Source organism: Prosopis cineraria, unplaced genomic scaffold (assembly GCF_029017545.1).
Source record: "Prosopis cineraria cultivar Desert tree isolate PC_DT_omini unplaced genomic scaffold, ASM2901754v1 PC11, whole genome shotgun sequence".
In the NCBI taxonomy this organism is placed as follows: Eukaryota; Viridiplantae; Streptophyta; class Magnoliopsida; order Fabales; family Fabaceae; genus Prosopis; species Prosopis cineraria.
In genome coordinates this window covers 24,750,725-24,772,012 of record NW_026555342.1, presented here as the reverse complement: position 1 = coordinate 24,772,012, position 21,288 = coordinate 24,750,725, and the positions used below count along the sequence as shown (strand labels likewise).

The following is a 21,288-nucleotide window of genomic DNA, read 5'->3' as shown; positions in this document are numbered from 1 at the left end:
CAATGCAATAAATTTTATTTAAGAAAAGAGATCTTGGTGTAAATTCAGAAAATTTAACATGAAATAATTTTTTTTCTTGGTATTTTGACTCAAATTGTAATAACCTAGGAATTTTATTAGAATTAAAATTTATGATAAAAATTTTAATTGTATTTTATTTACACTTTGGATTAAAGTACATTTTTTTGAACAGTGCTAGACACCTTGTACTGTTAAATGAGATAATTTTACTTTTGAACTTTTTTTTTTTGAGGAGCAAAAAACCCCATATGTTAGTCGGCTATTAATTTTTCTATTTTTTACTAATGTGGCATGTGCATGGAGCCCACACATAGTGATAAATAAGACTCTGATCATATCCTTTGATGCTAGTTTGCCCCTAAAATCTTTTTCTAGGTGTATTTGACGTTTTGAAGTCTTGTTAAAATAAAATTTAATAAATATTATTAAAATATTAAGTATTTTAATAGTTAATATTTTAAATATTATCATTTATAAAAATATTAATTTGTTAAATGTTAAAATACTTAATATTTTGACAATATTTATTAAATTTTATTTTAGCAAGACTTCAGGGTGCCTAAAGCTTATAGAAAAAGGCTTTAGGGTGTTCAGTGTTCTTGAAAAAAAGAGTTTAAAGGCAAATTAGCATCAAAGAATATGACTAGAGTTTTATCTGTCTTTGTGAGTGCCCTATGTACATGCCACATTAGTAAAAAATGAAAAAATTAACAATTGACTAGCAGAAGGTGCACTACTAGAAAAATACAAATTAACTAGGAAATTTAACGAGACATTATCCATTCTTCTATAAAATGCCAACTTGGTGAGGAAATTAATGAGAAATCATAATTCTGTGGCACAGCTTAAAATTAGCGAGGGATTGCCAACTCTTTCCTAAAATTAAATAATTAGTGAGGAAAATAACAAGAGACTATTAAGTCCTTTTTAAAATAAGATAATTAGCCAGAAAAATATTGACAAACATTTATTCCTCTCTAAAATAAAATAATTGGCAAAAAAATAGAGAAGAATTGTCAAGTCCTCTCTAAAATAAGATAATTAGTGAGGAATATAGTGATGGATATTTATTGGGAAAATGAAAATAAAATCCCATCAAATTATATAAATGACAATTTGATCTCTTAAAATGCCATGACACTAATAAAATCCATGAGGACTTCTTTGTCAATAACTTTATTAGGAAAAAAATCATTTTACCCTTATTGAAAATAGCAATTCTCAATCACAACTTTTGTTTACCAAATCATAACTTTTGTTTTGTAAATTGTAAGAGTTGAATAAGAAATTACAACTTATCAAATATAATTTATGTTATTGAAAAAAAGCCCTAATCACAACTTATATTTAAGAAATAATAACTTTTATTCTATAAATCACAAGAGTTAAATAAAAAAATTACACTTTGTAGAGTGTAATTTTTATTATTGAAAAACAGGTCTTCAAAATAATAAACTTCATTCACAACTTTTATTTAAAGAGTCACAACTTTTTTTCAAAGAATCGTAAGAATTAAATAAGAAATCACAATTTTTCAATAAAGGTAAAATGATATTTTTCCTAAATAAGTTATTGACAAAGAGATCCCTGGAGACTTTATTAGTATTATGACATTTTTAGGGGATTAAATTATCATTTATATAATTTGAAGGGTTTTTATTTTTATTTTTTCATATTTATTCCTCTCTAAAACAAAATAGTTAGTGAGAAAAATAATGAAAAACTATCAATTCCTCTCTAAAATAAAATAATTAATGAAAAATATTTATTCCTCTCTAAAATGAGAAGATTGGTGAGAAATTTAATGAGATTTGTTTTATACTTCTCTAAAATAAAATAATTAGTGAGAAAATTAACAAGAAAAATTTATACCTTTCTAAAAGTATATATTTAGTAAGGAAATTAGAAAGCCAATTTTATACCCTCTAATAATATATAATTAGCAAGGTAAATAATGAGATATTTTTATGCATTTTTTACTCCTATTTATTAAAAGAATTATATTTTCTTAACATAAAATTTTATTTTTTCAATGCAACCCAAGGTGTTTATATTTAGGGTAAGATTTATATACTTATATCCAATTAAATCATGATAATTAGATTTTAATATGTTAATAAAATTAATAATAAAAATTTATTGTAGAATAAATAATATATATAAGATGCACATATCTTAATTTAATTAAAAACAAATATAAAATTAAGTATATAAGTTTTTTTATTTTTTTAATTAAATGATGTTGTGTTAAGGGGAATAAAAATGAAATAATTCATATCTGAATTAAGGACTTGTTTGGTTCAAAGGAAGGGGAGGAGAGGTGAGGGAAAGGGGGGGAGGGGGGAGGGGGAAGGGAGCTCCCTCCAATTTAGAGGGGAGGTTTTGGAGGGGAGGGGAGGGAAAATTTTAAAAATTTTCCCTCCCCTCCTCCTAACCAAATGAGGAGAGGGGAAGGGAGGAGCTCCCCTCCTCTTAACCAAATGAGGGGAGCGCCCCTCCTCTCCCCTCCCTTTCATCCAAACACTCCTTGAGAAAAAACTTTAAGGGCCTGTTTGATTGAAGGAGAGAAAGAAAAAATTTTAAAAAATCTTTTTTAAAGAGTTTTCCTTTAATTTTTTTTAAATTTTTTTAAATTTTTTTTTCTCTTTCTCTCAAAATTTCTCTCTAACTTGGGAGGATGTCTCTCTCTCCTCTATTCCCTCCCCTCCCCTTCTCTCCCTTCTCTTTCATTTTAACCAAACAAAGCCTGAGCCATGAATCCTAGCTGCACGCGCACAGTTCAGTCACTCAATCCCTCCCTTCTCTGGTCTTCCCTCAGTTCACCTTCTCCTTCGCCTTCGCGGCTTCACCATCGCCTTCCCCTTCAATCTTCACTCAATTCGCCGTCTTCAACACTTCATCTTGGCCGTCTTCAACTCTCCATCCAAGACGTCTTCAACTCTTCATCTTCGTCATCGTCTTCACCTTTCCTCTTCGATCTTTGCTCTCAAGGTATATTCAGCTTCGTCTATGGTGTTTTGATTTTTTGTTGATTTTTTTGCTAGTTTTGACTTCTGATTCGTGAATGCCTACTGATTCTTCCTTGTTCATTTTGTTCTTTTCTTTTGCTGAAGGCAGCTCTGATTTTTGCCTTCTGTTCTATTTTTTTTTTTTTGCTGAAGTAGTTCTAATCTTTGCCCTAATTTTTTCGTGCCTTGTTCTAATTCAGTGAAACCATGAACTGTAGAACCTTGTTTTGGTTTGTGCCCTGTTCTAATTTTTTTTTCGTGCCTGTTATAAATCTCCTCTCTTTTTTATTTTTAATTTTGTAATAATCTAAGTGTCTATTATCAAGGACGCATATTTATATTTTGATAGGGCTGCTGCATTTTTTGAACATGCGGAACAAACTTTGCCAACCAGTGTAAATTGAAAGTTGCACGGTTTTCTGCTCAACTTCAACAGTGAGAACTTTTCCACCAACAATGCGCTTTTAACTTCCATGATGAAAATTCTGCTCATTTAACTTTACCTGGCAATCTAAAAGTTTTTGCATGTATCTTTAGAATTTGATCTAGTTCTCATTTTTACAATGCCAGAAGTTGTTATCTAATTTTACTGAGGTTAAATGTGCTTTCTGATTTTCCTTTTGCACATACCTTAGTTTGTATAAGAATGCTGCATTGCCATTGAAAATTATGTATGTAGTGAACAAGAAACGTGATATACAAAGGATCAATCAATGTTTATGATCAAGAACAATGAAAACCTTTTCGTTGATTATATGAGTCTTCGTAAAGGTTTTTTTGTTTATAATTGCAATTTATGCTATAAATTCCTTGTACTGTCGAAGCATTATCATGATTGTGTTATTTTTGCACTCTGATTTTTCAATGCACTCTCACTTTTGAACTCATTTCCTTTCTATTTGGAACTTGAATGAAAAGGTAGCACATAGCTGGGTTGAACAGTTTCGTTCTGCTGTTGCCATTGTGTTACTCTTAAGTTGCTTCAATGTATTACTGCTGGGTTCAGTTTCTTGATGGTTGAAGAACAAAGGAATACAGAGTAGATTTGAGCCGCTAGAACAGTAACAATTAATCCAACATTGCTTCTCTAGGGAATATAGATGTATTAAGTTGTTGACTTAGAATCTTGTCATACTTTTAGATGCTCGTTTAATCCATCTCTCAATTGCCCGACAGAAATTTTTTTATTTGTCAGCCTTTCCATTACTGAATTTTTATTAGGTTGAATGACTTGTAATATTATTAATGTCAGAATCCACATTCTTAGTTTGCTCAATATGGTTTCTCAAGGACCCTAAATTTATCATATGGTAATTTGAACTCATATTATTACATTGTTTCAATTCTTTTTTTTCCTCTTCATTTTGCAGATTGGGGAAGTGGCTTAGGATCTCACTGCAACAACTGTTGGAGGGGCAGCACAATTGATATGTGGACACCCATTTTACACCATCAAGGTCAATCTCCAAAGCCAGCCCGCACCATCAAGGTCATATTATAACTTATATATGCTTGTATCCTTTCTATTCTTGTTGATAATTTGCTCAAAAGTAGAGTCAACAATTATATTATTGTAACTAGAGAAGCTTCAAGCTTCACCGGTACAAAAAGATAAAATTTATAAAAAAAAATGCACGCCACTCAAAAAAATAATAATGAAACCTAATTGAATAATGAATTTTGCAGCATGTCAGTAAGATATTTTAACCTTATATCATATATTAATGTATTAATTTGTTTTTCTAATTGTATCTGAGTATTTAGTTTCTTTATGATAGCTTGAAGAAGCAAAGCTTTTGTGACCTCAAGGTCACTATGAGATGACTATCATTAACTTAGGACTTGCCAATCCATCAAAGATTGCAGTGCTGGGTAGTTCACATGGTGGCAACAAGATTTCTCTAGGCAACAAATTCTAATCATGATTGTAATGATGAGGAAATTTAAGAATATTTAAAAAGAAGAAGAAATTAATTGATCAAATAAATTAATAACTACAAAAAAACAGGGCAGATTTGTGATAATATATTTTGGTTATATTTTTCTTACATATAATTGTGGAGCAAATAAGGTAAACAACTGGTGGCTTAGGGGAAGTTATGGCTGCTATTTATTTACTTGTTCCGAGTTTGAATCCCTACTTGTGTAATAGAAAATAATTTATTTTTATTTAGCACTGTAAAATTACTAAAACGCCCTTTGAAAAAAAAAGACGCACAACATATCAGATTTTTTCCTCTCCCTCTTCCCATTTTCATTCCGTGCTTCTTGGTGAAATCCTCCATTCCATTTCCTTCATTGCTTCTTGGTGACTTAAACTTTATGCTCTCTCCCTTGCTTTAGTTTTGCGTGAATTTTGAGATTTGTTCAGCTGCTGGAATTTTTATTTTTCCTCCTGGATCAGCTACTGTGCGTGCAAATAAGAGATTAGTGTCAATCAAACTTAAAATGAAAACTTGGAAGCTAACTCTAAATAAGTAATGATGCCTTAAGTACTTTGGTTACATAGGAAGGAAATTGATTTAGATGTTCTTTTTAAGATTTAAATTGATTTTTTTTTTTGTTTTTTGTCAAAGATTTGAATTTGAAAAGTATGATGAATTTAATTATGGATGATTGGAAAATTGTTGGGAATTGTAACTAACGAATAAATTGATTGTTGTATGGTTTGATTTTGAATGCATGCAAAGTGTTTGATGAAATGTTTGATAGGAGTTTGTTAGCTATTGTAGCAAATGAATGTAAAATGTGTTACTGTCAAGTAAATTGTCATAGTAGGTAATTATTCCCAATAATGCAAAGCCGGAAATGAAGTTAGAAAGTTTTGAATAAAGATATTTGATTATTAATTCAAGGACCAAATTTGCATGTTCTTATGTTAGTTTTTGAGTTTGTATAAAGTGTTTGATAAGATATATGGAGAGGGAAGTTTATGAAAATTGAATATACATGAGTGGTAACATTGATTAAATTATAGTATAAGTTGTTTGATTTCTATAGGAAGACTTGAAAAGTTTGAATATTATTTGTATATACATTTGTCATTTATTATCCTCAACATGGTTTCTTATCTTTGAATGATTGATGTTGAGACTCTCTTTTCCATTTCTTTAAATTTTTTTGGATTGAAAATTTTGGATTTATAAAGTGCATAAAGGAGATAACAAAAATTTTTCTTTGGGCATTAGGGAATTAAGGCGCGGACTACATTACAAAAATGGTTAATTAAGAGTAAGTTATATATTTTAAAATGTATTAGGTAAGTGAATAACATCTCAAATGACTTAGTAGTAAATTTATTTTTCACAATAATTTTTAAATACATTCATGACTATTTATATTGTTACATTTTAAATTTCGTTATCAACTGTCATGAATAAAAAAAATATTTCTATTGTACAAAGTTTTATAAGAACAGTTAGAATTATTTTATGTTTGAATATCTACCATTATTTAATACATTGGCAATGTTTGATTTTGCAGTTTAAGGAATGATGTGTTATTATAACTCATGCATGCTTGATTTAAAGTGTGGAACCGAATCAGAACGTTGGTTGCTAATGATAGTTTTGTTAGCCTTTGATGTATTATGGTACACCTAGCTAGTAAAGTATTTATAGTAGGCGACAGCCCCATGCGCAGGCCAATGCACGTGGAACGGAAGGATAGATATTCATGAGCATTATATTCACGCTTGTTTCATAGCTCCTACCATGCTTGTTTTGTGGCTTCTAGTCGCGTGACTAGTTACTTATTCTTATGGACTGTGTGTCCACATTCGATTGGTTATTTGTTCTTGTGGATTGTATGTCTACGCTTGTTATCTATTCTGATAAAGTTTTACTAAATAAATTTTTAAATTTCTTGTTATTACACTAATCCTATAAAGCAAGCTGGTTTTTAGGACTGATTTTCTTTATAATGATAAAGCATCTCCTAACTATTTTTAACATGAGCTTGATAAATAGAAAGTGAATTTCTTTATAATGATTGGATTTTTGGGTTATTGTGTTATCATTATATTAAGATGTTTTTGGTCAAGTAATTAAATGATGTTTGAGTTTTCCATTTTGATATTCTAAATGACAATTTTAGTTAAATGTATGCCTATTACATTTACATTTCTTTCTTTTATTTTATTAAATTTTAAATTTAGGGTATAATTCACTGAAAAAATATTTTTGATCATAGATGATATGGATCAACTTTTATCTTAAGATGTTCATTGAGGCATTTTATCATTGAAAGGGGAGTGGAAGAATTATTTTAGACAAATCTCATTTGATGTAAATTGAACTCTGTATTAATTAAATGGTTTGGTTTAAGTGTTTCACATTGGCTATAGATAGGATTCTTATCTTTCTTATCAGATCACATAATTATTAGCAAGGAGCGGAGCTCTTTTGTTTGAAATATAGTTTTTTATTGTTGATAAATTTTGAAAAGTCTCTTTTTTAGGAGAGAGTTTGTTAAAATTCTATATAAAATTATAAATTTTGTTTGCATGAAGAATATTGAAATAAATAAATGAATAAATAATATAAACTTATTACTATATTAAATGTGTTTATGGTTTGAAATTTAAAGTTTCTTAAGTCAAGGTTTATGGAATGTGAGTTTTTACACATATCTCATGCCTGTCACACTTTATATTTTTGGAACGTGGCAATGATTGTCCAAAAATGTTTGTGTGAAGTGCTTTGAACTTTTTGTTTACTCCTTTATATTTTGATCAATTCTCTTATGTATGAATTAGTTTGAATTTTATAATATAATTGATGTAGCATTGATTTTTTGTTATATTAACGTGATTATGGAATTGTGATTAGAAAGTTCAATGGAGGATTAGTTGTGTTGTTGTATAGGAATCAAAATGTTGAAAATTTAGCGAGGGTTAAATCCCTTACTAATTTTTATTTTTCCTTGTTAAATTATATTTTAGAGGATTTCATCCCTCGCTAGATTCTCAGCAAAAAAATGACTTGCTAATTAGAAAGGGATTCATATATCTTCACAAATTTGATGAGGGAATTAGAGAGGGATTGCATGCCTTGTTAAATTTAGTGAGGACCTATATCCCTATTTTTGTCGTTACAATGACTAATATTTGAAGAGGATTAGCAAGGGATTGTGGTCCTCATTAAATTTAGTGAAGGACTGCATCGCTTGCTAGATCGCTCACCAAATAGTGAGGAATGAGTTTCTCGCTAAATTTACTTTTTTTTAGCTACGAATTTAGCGAGCTATTTGTCTCTCGCTAAATTTAATTTTTTAGTAATGGGGGGTTTTTTGGTCCTAAAAGAAATAAAGTAGGGGTAAAATTGCTCCACTTATTAGTACAAAGTATCCAGCGCTCATCGAAAAAAAGTTTAAGGATAAAAATACACTTTAACTCTTAAAGTTTTGGGAGTAAATGAAATGAGAGGGATTTATAATTTGGTGGGAATCTTATGTGCGACCTACTATAAGGTTTTGGGTTTAAATATTCCTTGAACAATAAAAATAGTGGAGGAAAAATAAATTCATGGCTTCTTATCCTACTCATTGCGTCAGCGTGGTTGCATGTGTTCACTGTTGTTTCTTCCTTTTCTTTGCTTCTTTGTCATGATTGGAGGAAAAATAAAAATAGTGAAGTAGAGTTTTGATTAGCTAGGGGAAGAGCTTCTATTAGTTTTGATTGCTTTTTTTTTTTTTCCTCTTTCAAATTTAAATTATGTCAATAAATTGAAGGATTTAATTTGGAGAATGAATTTAAGAATTAGTAAACCATGTGAAGATTTATTGCTCTATATAAAGGCTTGAATAAAGGATTGAAAATGTAAGAAGCTTATTATATTAGCTTATTTTGTCTCGCATATAAAGTGTTTGTTAGAATGTTTGAGTAAAAAATTTTGTTCACATTAGCTAAACCTTATAAATTTACTGTTTGGGTCACTTGTTTTGTATTATTATACGCAGATAAATAAACGAGTGTGTGAATATTGCATGTAATATCCCATAATAAATTTATAAACTTGGAATAAATAATAAAATAAATTCATGATATTTCTTTAATTGTTAGGGGGAGATTAACAAAATGTGCTAGTGGTACAATGGATTTCCTCTTGGTCCTCATGCTAAATCTTCATGGTCCTCATGCTTAATGTAGACGAAATTACATGTTTGCCCTGCAAAAAAAAAAAAAAAAACAGTACACAAGAACAGAGAGTTGGAGTCAAAAATTTTGGGTTCACTCAACTAATACACTTCTCCTCTACCATTGTTTTTTTGGGATTTCTCTAGAAGTCGTGAGAGAGAGAGAGAGAGCCAGAGCCCTTCGTTGTTCCTCTTGCCTCTCTATCCGTTGGTCGGTGATCGTGGGTGCGCCTCTTTTTGCCGTCGCTGGAAATCGAAGGTGCGCCAGATTTTATCTTTTTCACTCGTCATCCCTGCTGCATCATCTCCTTTGTTCTTTCTTCTTCTTCTTCCGTCATCTTCCTTTTGGTGGCTGGTGTGTGAGTGTTACCAGCGAGTGCAAGAGATAGTTGGACGCTGTTGGAAGATCGATTTATGATTTCTGTCCTCCCCTGTTTCACCATGATATCTTCTTCCCTCCCCATTTTCGCATGACAGCATTCTCTTCTCTTTCTTCCTGGTTTGCTGCCACTGATCTGATGTGGAATGCCCATAGATGAGGAAATTTCCACCTCTCTTCTCTTCCTCATCGAATTTGTGCGAGCATGAATGATGGGTGGCTGAAATTATGAATTTCTTTCTATGTTAAATTGCTGTGCGTGAATGGGTAGAGGTTGGGATCCAAAACCAGATGAGATGTATGTTTTAAGAAAGTTCACTTGATTACTTTGGTTAATTAGTGTAAGAGGAGGAAAATGAATTTAGGTTTGAATTTTATTTGAGCTTTAATTAATTCTTGGGGGGATGAGCAAAATATATATATATATATATATATGATAAATTTAAATGTTGATGCTGAGAATTATTGGGCTGGTAATTGGAGGTAAGAAACTCCATTAAATGGCTTGGAAATGATGCGCATAAAGTGTTTGACGTGAGGCGTAAAGGGAGGTTATAATGCAATAGAGTAAATACCTATGGTTAAAATAATATAGAGAAAAAGCGAATTAGGGAACTCTGAGTTGCTTAAGTTATTTTTGATTATATAAATGTTAAATGGGAAATTGTTTGATTTGAACAAACACCAATAAAATTTATAAAGAAATTTTATAGGATTTGGAAGAAGAGAGATTTAAAAAGAATTTTAAAGGATAAAATTAAGGAATTTTGAAAAAGATATTTGATTGATAATTCAAAGATCTTGTTTGTTTATTCTTATGGTAACTTTTGGGACGCAAATAAAGTACTTGATGAAAAGGATTATTAAAAAAAATGAGGTCGAGGCAAGTGGAACAAGTCATAGTAAAAGTTATTTATTTTTTTTTAAGACTTGAAAATTTTGAATATGATTTATATAGGTATTCAAGACGTTTATTGACTAAACTTAGCATGTATTTTTGTTGTAAATGGTGACAAATTAGAGATTTTTCTTTTTATTGCTTTAAAATTATCTTGAATTGAAGATTTTGGATTTGCGAAATGTATAAAAGAAATAACAATGATAGCACTTAGGTGCTAGGGAATTAAGAAGTAGACGATATTATAAAAGCAACTGATTAGGAGTAATTTATGTATTTGAGAATATTTTAAGTAAGTGAATAGCGTCTCAATGATTTATGGGTAAATTCATTTTTTATAAAAATATTGGTTTAGCATATTCATGTGCCCTCTCTCTTATTTACATAACCATTTCTATTTCGAAAGAATAAATGATATAGTATTTTAATTTATTAATGTATTTATTTATTTTTATTGTTCATAATCTTAATTTTATTTTCAATTGTCATGTGTGGAAATGTTTTTATTATATTATAATTTATTATATTATATTTTATAGAAATAGTTGAGATTTATCTTTCAATTAAACATCTAAAAGTATTTGTTATATTGAACATGTTGAAAAAAGATAATATATTGATTTTATCGGCCCACACACACTTGATTTAAAGTGTGGGATTAAATTAGAATGCCAGTTGCTAATAGTAATACTGTAAGCCCTTGGCATTTCATTGTACACTTAGCTAGTAGGGTGCTTAGGAGATGCTAGCCTTGTGTGATAGCCAACACACGTGAAATGGAGGGATGATAATTCATGAGCATTATAGTCATACTTGTTTTCGTAGTCTTGTGCTTGTGCTTGTTTCTTGGCTTCTAGCTGTGCTTGATTATTTCATAACTTCTAGCTATGCTTGGTTACTTACTCTTGTAAATTGTGTGTCTACATTTGTTATTATTTATCCTTATGAACTTTGTGTCCAAGCTTACCAATCGTTTTGATGAAGTCCCATTGAAATGTGAATTTTTAAAAATTTATTGTTTTTAATTTCTTTTTCTATTAAATAGATTGTTATTTGATCGTAAATGATTTTATAAGGTAAAATTATATAACTCAATTGTAAAGCAGAGGTTATAACTTGGTAGTTTCTTTATTATCTCTAATCGACTAGGTATCTGTTTGATTTATATGTTTATATAAGGTTGTTTATACCACACCGTGTTTTCATTGTAATGGTTATTTTTGTAGAACTCAAAATTGTTTTATAAACATTTCCTCCCTTTACTTTATTGAAATTTATGTTGGGACATTATTTATTGAAAATTTATTATTGGTCTCAGGTAGTATAGCAGACGTTATATGTCTTATTGACTATTGAAAAACTTTTTGTTGAGCAAGGTGGACATTTGTTTTGTAAATATCTCTTTTTGATGTAATTATGAAATTTATGTATTATGTTTTGAAAATATGGTTCGATACTCCACATAGACTATTTCAGGGTCCCTATTTGGTTATGCACTCTGTCTGCTAGCTGGATGGAGTTGTGCTCCTGATTTTAGTGATATTTTTCTTGTAAAAATTGTGTTGTAGAATTTTTGAAAAGTCATACTTATAAGGGAGGTGCTTTCGAAATTTTTACAAAAATATTAAGGCTTTTGTTTAAATACAATTATTCAAGATTTCCTAATTTCAATATAAATAAATATAAATATTAAAAAAAATTCTTGAATTAAGGCTCAAAAAATATGTGTTTATGCACATATTTCATGTCAGTCGCTCTTATATTTCAAGGCCTGACATTGCATGACTATTGAAGGATGTGTCTTGAACCTTTTGAGAGTAATTCTTTAAGGATCAAGGTGGATGGTAGGTGATAATTTGCAAGTGGCTTGAATATAACAAAGTTTTAAAGTATTTCTTGAGTTGCTAAAGCATATTTTAAATGTGATTAATCATTGGATGATTTATTATATTTATTTGTATGAAGGAATTTATTAAATGGGTGAACTTATTGGTGTCTTTGTAGGTAAATCGAAGTATTGATAATGGATGTTATTGGAAGGAAATTAGAAGAGAAGAGAGCTAGGTGTTTAGTTAAACATTAGTGCTACTATGACACTTGCCTTGAGTTTTAACAAAAGCATACTACAACCAATTAATTAAGTATGGTCAAGGGGTTGTTTTTAAAATCAATTTAAAAAACAAACTATTTAAATCAATAAACAAATAATACAATAGCAAAACACACATTTAAAACCTTTTCAAGAAGCCTAAAGGAGTAATATATATATATATATATAGTGCACGAAAGAAAATTAGGCAAACAAAGATAACTAATTTTTTTGTCATGATAGCATTAATTTGCTGTCATGATGGCCCTCTCAAGTAAACTTTTAGGAGGTTTCATTTCACTGCCTAGCCTCTGATCAGAGTGATTTCTAATCTCACACATCACTTTTAATAAATACTAGTAGTATACCAAATTTTAAAAAAAAATTAATGATTGGATTAAGATTTGAACAGTTTATAAATTTGGATAAAGTTGTTGTCATGATAGCTAACTTTATTTAGCTATCATGATAGCATCTCTAAATTAATTTTTAAAGTACACCATTTTGTCATCTAACCTCTGATTAGAGTGATTTTAGAGTCTACACATCACTTTTGAAAAGTACTATTATTGTATCAAATTTTAAGAAAAATTCAATGGTTAGATTAAAACTTATGCATGTAGCAATTTAAGTAACTGTTGTTGTAATGACAGTATTAAATAGTTGTCATAATAGTACCTCTAGACCAACTTTTGGAGGATATTGTTTCTCTGTCCAATGTCCGATCAAGGTAATTTCAATGCCCACACGAATTTTATAAAATGTTTTACTTGTGGTCAAAATTTTAGAAAAATCCAACGGTCAGATTGATATTTAGACATCCAAATATAAAATTGCAACTTTTTAATAAAAACTATTTTTAAAATTGTTCAAATTTTATTTTAATAGTCACAAACTTGTGGGAAACACTTTGGACACGTCAAATAGGACTAGGAGTACCTAATAGAGTTGTCAAATGATAGAAAATCCCCGTATATCAAAATTTGATTACCTGGGTGATGTTTCTCAAAATGAATTTTAAACCCCTAAAATGCACAAATCACACAACACTGAATACTGGTAGTGAGCCATAGAATTTCATAAGACCACATCTCATTTGTGAATTCCCATTGAGATCATGCCTCCTACCCTTTCTATCGTTCTCGAGTATTGATCACTTCAACACTCTAAAGTAGTATAACATTTATAATTTTTCCCTTAAGTTATTCCTTAACCTATCTAAGGTACCTAATTTAGTTGTACTTCCCTAAGCACAACTCCTTGTCTCTATAATCACAATGCATGTTGATAATCTCATTTCCATAAATAAAATCATTATTAAATAGATAGTAAATATAGATGCATTATTATCAAAGTAATACCCCTTAAATCCTCTTAAAGCATATTTATTTGCATTCAATTGTTTAAAACATGTAATGCATACTAAATAATATTATCTATTCAAAAATAGTTAAACAAAGCAATAAAAAATATAAATTCCTTTATTACCTTAACCTTTTTGTATGAAAATGGTTTCCCCTTGCACAAAATTAAACTTTGGCTTATTTCTTAACTTCTCAATAAGTTTCATCCAGTGGCAGAACCAAGACCCTCAATCAGGGGTGCGGAGTAATTTAATAAAATTTAATATTTTTTTAAAAATAGTAATAATTATGCTAGGCTTAAAATTATACTATAAATAAATTTATCTTCATTTTTCATTTAAAAAAATCATATTGAATAAGTTGATATGGTCTTTTATTATAAATATGCTCTTTATATTTTATTTAAATCATTAAAATATTATATATCTAATAAGTTTTTAAACTTAAATATCTTTTATTTAGTTCAAAGGGGGCAAAATATTAAAATAGGGGGTGCAAAGTTGTAAATTTTATATGCCCCACTTGTAATTTTTTTCAAAGTGAGGGGTAACGTGGCTTCGCCACTGATTTCACCAACAATTCCTTACAACATATAAATGATTTACATCACTTTGCATGACAAATATCATAAAAGAATATTATAACTCATACCGCACAACTTGGGTCAATGAATTATAATCCATCCTAATGGTTCATATATTAAACCAATAATTTGCATAATATCATTTAACCATCAAAATCATTTATTATACCATTAGGTCAATTTTCAAACCATACAATTTTAATCAACCAAAACTTGACATTACCAACTTTCACAATTAGTCATTATAATAAAATTTAAAATTTAATTTAAATTTTATTAGATATAACCAAATAAATAGGCTCAAACTATTGAAGAGAAAAACTCAATTTTTTAGGGTTTCATTTGTGCCCAAAACATCCCTTTTTCATTAAATTGCCTATTTAAAATATTAGAACATCATATAAAAACTCAAAACAATCTTTCTAAGACCCAAAGAAGTTAAAACTTACAAGAATAAAGCTTTTGGGATTAAAATTCAGAAATTTCCTCTTCTAAAAATTAAAGAAAATCAAGAGAGAATGAAGATAATTAAAATAGAGAGCTTACCTATTATCTATTACGTAACCAAGTTTGCAACCGTCACAAAAACTTTTAAATTTGAGCCCTAACTTTATCTCTTTTGTTCTTTCTTCGTTCCTTGCTCTTTGCTCTCTCTGTTCTTTCCTTTCTTTTTTTTTCCCCAAATTCATTTCTGCGTGCTATTATATTAAAAAAAACTGAATACTTTGGATAAAATTATAAGGAAGGGCCCAAATCTTCTTGTTATGACCTAAAAGCTTGGGACAATTTTGGTAATTTTTTTCATATAAAGGTAAAATAAAATCAAATTTTGCTAAGTAGAATTTGAACTCTAAACCTTTATTAAATTATTTTTAATTTTAATTAATTATATATATTTTATTTTAAATTAAATCTTGATTTTAAAAATTTTGGGATGTTACAAGTGCTTTTAAGGTATTTGGTAATATGTTTGTTAGACGAATTTTAATTTTAGTGACAAAAAATATGTGTGATGATTGTATTGTTGATAATTAAAAGGGAAAATGATAATAAATCTTTTGATTTATATAAATGACAATCTAATATCTCAAAATGCTATAATTCTACTGAAGTCCCCAAGGACTTCTGTGTTAATCAATTTTAAATTAAAAAGATTATTTTATCTTTATTGACAAGTTGTGATTTATTATTCTATTTTTACAATTTTTTGAATAAAAATTGTTATTTCTTAAACAAGAGTTGTGAATGAAGGTTTGTTATTTTGAGAACTTATTTTTTAATAATAGAAATTACACTTGATAAGTTGTGATTTCTTCTTTAACTTTTACGATTCACAGAATAAAAGTTTTTATTTTTAAACAAAAGTGATAGGGAGCTTGTTTTTCAATAACAAAATTTACATTAACAAATTATAATTTTTATTTAACTTTGTGATTTATAGAATAAAATTTATTAATCGTTAAGTAAAAGTTGTGATTGAGGCTTGTTATTTTTAATAAGAGTAAAATGATCTTTTCATTTTAAAATTTATTGACAAAAAAGGGATTTCAGAAGAATTGTACCACTTTGAAGGAATATATTTTCATTAATATTTTCATTAATATAATTTGAGTAATTTTATTGTCATTTTTTCTAATTAAAAAATATGGAAGATAGTTATTTTCTATAATAAAAGAGTTGAAATTGGAGAGTTTTGGAAAAGATATTTTTGTTGGTGATTCAAGGGCCAAATTTGTTTGTTTATATATTCATCTTTGGAATACTTGTGGAGTGTTTGATGCAATGTTTGAGAAATATTGAAGTTAAGATTTTGATCTTATATTTTTTTAAAATCATTTTAGATTAAAGATTTTAAATGATAAAGCATATAAGAGGAAATGACAATGATATTAATTGGATATTAGGAACTTAGAGACCAAGCATTGGTGCAAGAGTGTCAATTAGGAGTAAGTTTTGCATTTGCATACATGACAGGTAAATTGATAGCATTTCAATTAACTTACCATTAAAATTTTCTTTATAAAATTTATTAATGAAATTTTTATTGTTTTTATTCTTTTATTGTGTTTTTTTATTGTTTTACTATTAGTAAACCACCTTTATAAAAGAATGATTCCTTTATTGAGTAATTCTGATTTAATCGAGCAGTGTGTTATGTGAAATTATGTTATATTGAATAGATTGATAAAGTATTTACACAAGTTCAAATGAATTTTATTTGATAAAGTCATGCGTGAAATTTGTTAATGAAATTACAAAATGTTAGTCATGAAAATTTCCGTGCATGTTTGAAAGTTGATTTAAATTGCGAGACTAAATTAAAACGTTGGTTATTAATGGCGATTTCATTAATTATTAGCACGTCATGGTTAAATCCTAACTAGTTTGGTAATTTGTGAGCATAATACTCACACTTATTATTTATAGGTTTTATGCCTACGCTTGATTTGTGAATCCTATTGCAATTGTTTTGTGGTTTTGTCATGCTCATTTTGTGATTTTAAGTTGTGCTTGACTAGTTCTTATTCTCATGGACTTTGTGTTCACAGTTAATTGGTTATTTATTCTCGTATACTAAGTATCCATGATTGTTATTCATTCTGATAAAGTTCAACCAAAGAAAATTTTGAAATTTTTGTTTTAAAACTAACCCTGTTAAGCAAGATGGCTTTTATGAATAGATTTCTTTATAATAAGTGATGTACTTCCTAATTGTTTGATATGAGCGTGATAATTAGAATTTGGAATCTGATTGATGTGTTATTATCATGAGGATGTTTTTGGATCAAATGTTTAAATGAATTTATTTTTATTTGATGTATGAACTCTTGCTATTTTAAATGATTATTTTTGTTAAATTCATACTTATTTCATTTATTTTTTTGTCATTTCCTTTAATTTTAGATTTGGGACGTTGTTTAATGTAAAAATATTTTTGGATTTAGATGGTCTAGCTCAACCTATATCTCCACGTATTGATAGAGGTGTTTTATCGTTGCAATGGAATGAAAGAATTATTTTAGGCAAATAGTATTTAATGTAAATTGAACTTTGTATTAATTTAATGGTCTAGCCCTAGATACTCTACGTTGGTTATACGCAGGATTCTTGTATTTCTTATGAGATTGCATATTTGTTGGTAAAGAGCAGAGCTCTTTTGTTTAAAATGTTGTTTTTCTCTGTTGTTGATAAATTTTGGAAAGTCTCATTTTTAGGAGAGATTTTGTTAAAATTTCTATACAAAATTACGAAGTTTGTTTGCATGAAAAATCTTGAAAAGAAAATAATAATCCTATTTCTATATTAAATGTGTTTATGGTTTAAAATTTAAACTTTCTCGAGTTAAGGTTCACGAGATATGAGTTTTGTATATATATCTTATATTGGTCACACCTTATATTTTGGAGCATGACATAGCTCCTCCAAGTTCAAGAGGCTAGAAAAATGCCCCCCTCAAACCCTAAAAACACAATTGTTAGTGCAGTTGTGTGTTTTGTAGAAAATAGCTTGTTAGTGCGGAAAATTGCATCTTGTTGCAAAAATACTATACAGAAATTACTCTAGTTTGGGTTTCGAATCTTTCGCCTTAAATCTCGTAAATTGGCCCTCCCTAGATTTATCATATTTAATACATTAACCTTTTAAGGCCACCGTGAAACGTATCAATCTCCTTCATCACAATCAATGAACAATTTAATCAAATTTTTGCTAAGAAAATCAACTGGATGACTCCCAGTTGAGTTTAATTTTCTGATAAAATCAACAATATATTGGAAGTCATCAAGCCCCTAGACTTTAATATTCACTTATCCTTAAGCAAAAGAAAATTAATATGCACAACATTGTAGAGTCAGATACAATTTAGACTTTCAAAAACTTGGTCTAACAAAATTTTTTCCCCACCTTCTAAAAAATTTAAGTAGTAAGCTAACTAATTAATCAATGATAAATTATAATAAATTGTCCTTTACCAGTTAAGCATTTGCACTTTACTTCCAATGTATTTAAAGGTTTATGTTTCACTCAATTATATTTCACCTATTGCAACCCATTTATTATAAGCTTGTTGTTCATCTTAATCTCCATTAAATTATGCCATTGCAAACACAAATCAATACTAAAATGAAATTATTCAATGGAAACATCACATACTCTAGTCAGTGATAATTAAGCACATTAAATAAAGAGCATGAAAGCTAATGAAAGATCATTCCCCAAAGAGACATATTCACCAAAACTATGTAAAAAAGACAACTATAAGGATCAACACTTATTCCACTAGTATTATTTTTTTAATATTTTCTTCACTCTTTTTATTTTCTCTCTTTTTTTATCTTTTTTTTTTTTTAAATTTCCTCCATCCTTCATCATTTAGTTACTTACTGATGTTTCCAGCATTGATGATTCAATAGTCACTCAATAGCTAGTCAAAGTGGTTGATTAAAATGATGTTGTCGTCTTTTATATGAGCAAGAAATAACATTAGTCTCTGGATATTTATTTATAATTTAGAAAATTAACCAGTACTAATTTTCTAATAAGGTCTTTTTTGTAATTTCATGGGTCCTTCTCTATAATTAATACCAAATTAATGAATATTTAATGGAGGTGTGACATTGCTTTGTTTTTAATACATGTGGGACAACATTGTGCCACCCTTCACTTGAGAGTTTCCACCGCACCTGAACATTTAACAAGTTGATTGGTCAGTTAGAAGTTTAATCCTTTATTAAAGTATTTCAAGTTCCATTAAAAGATTTTAAATAATTTAAAAAATAAATTATTTTTTTAACTAATTTAGTAAATAATTTAATAAATAATTTTTTAACTAATTCCAATTTCCTCTGATGTATATCAAACATATGGAAAATATTACTCAAGTCATTTGCACTAAGAAATGTCAATGAACCCCACGCGTCTTGCAGAGTCGTGTGTCCCCATCACACTCAAGTCATCTGCATTTGTACAGAACAATGTTTGCCACACAGAAGACAGACAAGGACTTCAATTTAAGCCAGTCCTACATGCGTAGTTGTTTGTCTTAATTTCTGAGGTTGTAGTTGAGTTTTGTTGACTGGGTCAACTCGTGGTTGCTTGGGCCAACACATTTCTATACTTACCTAGTTAAATATGCTTAAAATCTGACTGATCTATCAGGAGGGTTAATTAATCGACTAACTCATAATCAGTTACCAAAAAGAAGGAATCAGGCGGATCGAAAATATCACCCAGATTTACCGTTATTTGATCTAAGTGACATAGTTGAAGTATCAAGCAATTTCTCATATGCTAACAAGCTTGGACAAAGGGGTTTTGGTTCTGTTCCTAAGGTAGCCTTTCTTTTACAAGGAAAAAGAGACCATGACGGAGTTTACTTATGTTAGAAGTTGTCTCCATGTTGGGGAATAACTCAATTCTTCCTCCCCCTAAACAATTCAGCATTTGTTTTCAAGAGAACTACTTGTGATCATTCAAATCCTTCTACTGGTGAAGAAGTCAATTCAATAAATGGAATGAGTACTATAGTGATTGAAGCTCGTTGAAGTCCATAATTGATTCAACATATGTGAATGATAATGATGATATGTCTTTTACTATTATTGAATTCATGAAGTAAAGATGCGTGTAAAATTTGCTAAATTATAATTTAGCATAGATGGCAGTACTGGTAATAATCAATTATATTACTTCCAAATTAGATTCTATCTTCTAGTGACATTTTGTTTGGGTACATATATGGAATAACATGTGAAGATTCTTTTATGTGGAAATCAATTATATTGTTTCATTTATGCTTTTAACTCGTATGTGTGGATTTCCATTGGTCTCAGAATATTCAAAGATATATAATTTTATATGATTTAATTAACATAAATGGGTGGGATTATGATGTTGCATATGTTAAAATTACTCTGTCACTATTATAGAATTACACATATTAGATGCCCTAAAATATAAGAGTTATTAATAAAACCTATGATATAAAGGGGAGGCAGAGGATGGTTACACAAAATAAGACGACACACCTGTCATATATTTAATTTTCAATTTTCAATATAAACCCCGTCATATTTTGAAATCTTTCGCTCAATATAAAAAATAATAGTAAATATGATGAGTATTTTAAACATAATATTTGTAACAACCGTCATATTAATACAACGTTTGAAACACCTATCATTTATGGTCATTTAAATGATTCTATAACGTTTCAGTTTTGAAGGCTACTGTGATAGAAGCTCGTTGAAGTCTATAATTCTGAAAACATATATGGTACTTTGAAGATTTATCGATTATCCTAAAATCTAGAAAGGGTAATAAGGTAACAGATTAGATTGTTGAGGCTCGTGGAAAGGGACTGTGCCCAATAGGCTCGGTGGAAGTACTAACGCCCCCTCTAGTTCTGATGTTACTAAATTATACTATAGAAAGTAGAACTGGCAATAAAGATTATAGGAAAAGTTCAGAAAGAAGTGGCATTGGTGGTTGATGGATCTATTTACTGGAATAGGTCTGTTGTATTTTGTTTTGTGTTGATATTTGGTTTTGAAGGTTGTATGATCAGGATTTGTTTTGTGTGAGAGGCTTGCTGTGTTAGGTTGAAATACATAGGTTTGTGTTTGTGTTTTTAATTTTGGCTCGCTATTAGTGGTTGTAATTTTTTTTTTTGTATTAATAAAAATGACTTGTTTTGGCTCAAGAAAATCCAGTTGTGTTTTTAATTACGTTTTACATTAGTTATTTTTGACATTCTTCGGTTCTGCTGTATACAGTTTCTTTTTGACCTAAGCTATGTGACATTAAAAGGGTT

General features: G+C 29.0%; 1 protein-coding gene across 6 annotated transcripts; it reads left to right on the top strand.

Moving 5' to 3' along the window:
• The first annotated feature begins 2,731 nt into the window (after window positions 1-2,731).
• LOC129285355 (uncharacterized) lies at window positions 2,732-21,030 on the top strand. Of its 6 annotated transcripts, XR_008587169.1 has the most exons (4): window positions 2,732-3,012; window positions 4,400-4,518; window positions 9,312-9,423; window positions 17,423-17,670. XR_008587169.1 is itself a non-coding variant. In XM_054921003.1 (3 exons), exons 1-3 carry the CDS (start codon window positions 2,775-2,777, stop codon window positions 20,696-20,698), a joined length of 363 nt encoding a protein of 120 aa, XP_054776978.1. In that variant the 5' UTR covers window positions 2,732-2,774; the 3' UTR covers window positions 20,699-21,030. The 6 variants fall into 6 exon arrangements, 5 of the variants coding, with proteins under 5 accessions (XP_054776978.1, XP_054776977.1, XP_054776976.1 ...); XM_054921003.1 differs by lacking the exons at window positions 9,312-9,423; window positions 17,423-17,670 and adding an exon at window positions 20,693-21,030; XM_054921002.1 differs by lacking the exon at window positions 9,312-9,423.
• The last annotated feature ends 258 nt before the right edge of the window (window positions 21,031-21,288 follow it).

Coding starts and splice junctions, on each gene's coding strand:
- LOC129285355 (XM_054920999.1), top strand. CDS start 2,775: ATGAATCCTAGCTGCACGCGCACAGTTCAGTCACTCAATCCCTCCCTT. Junction 3,013..4,399: donor CTTCGATCTTTGCTCTCAAG/GTATATTCAGCT, acceptor TTCATTTTGCAG/ATTGGGGAAGTGGCTTAGGA. Junction 4,519..4,807: donor AGCCAGCCCGCACCATCAAG/GTCATATTATAA, acceptor TCTTTATGATAG/CTTGAAGAAGCAAAGCTTTT.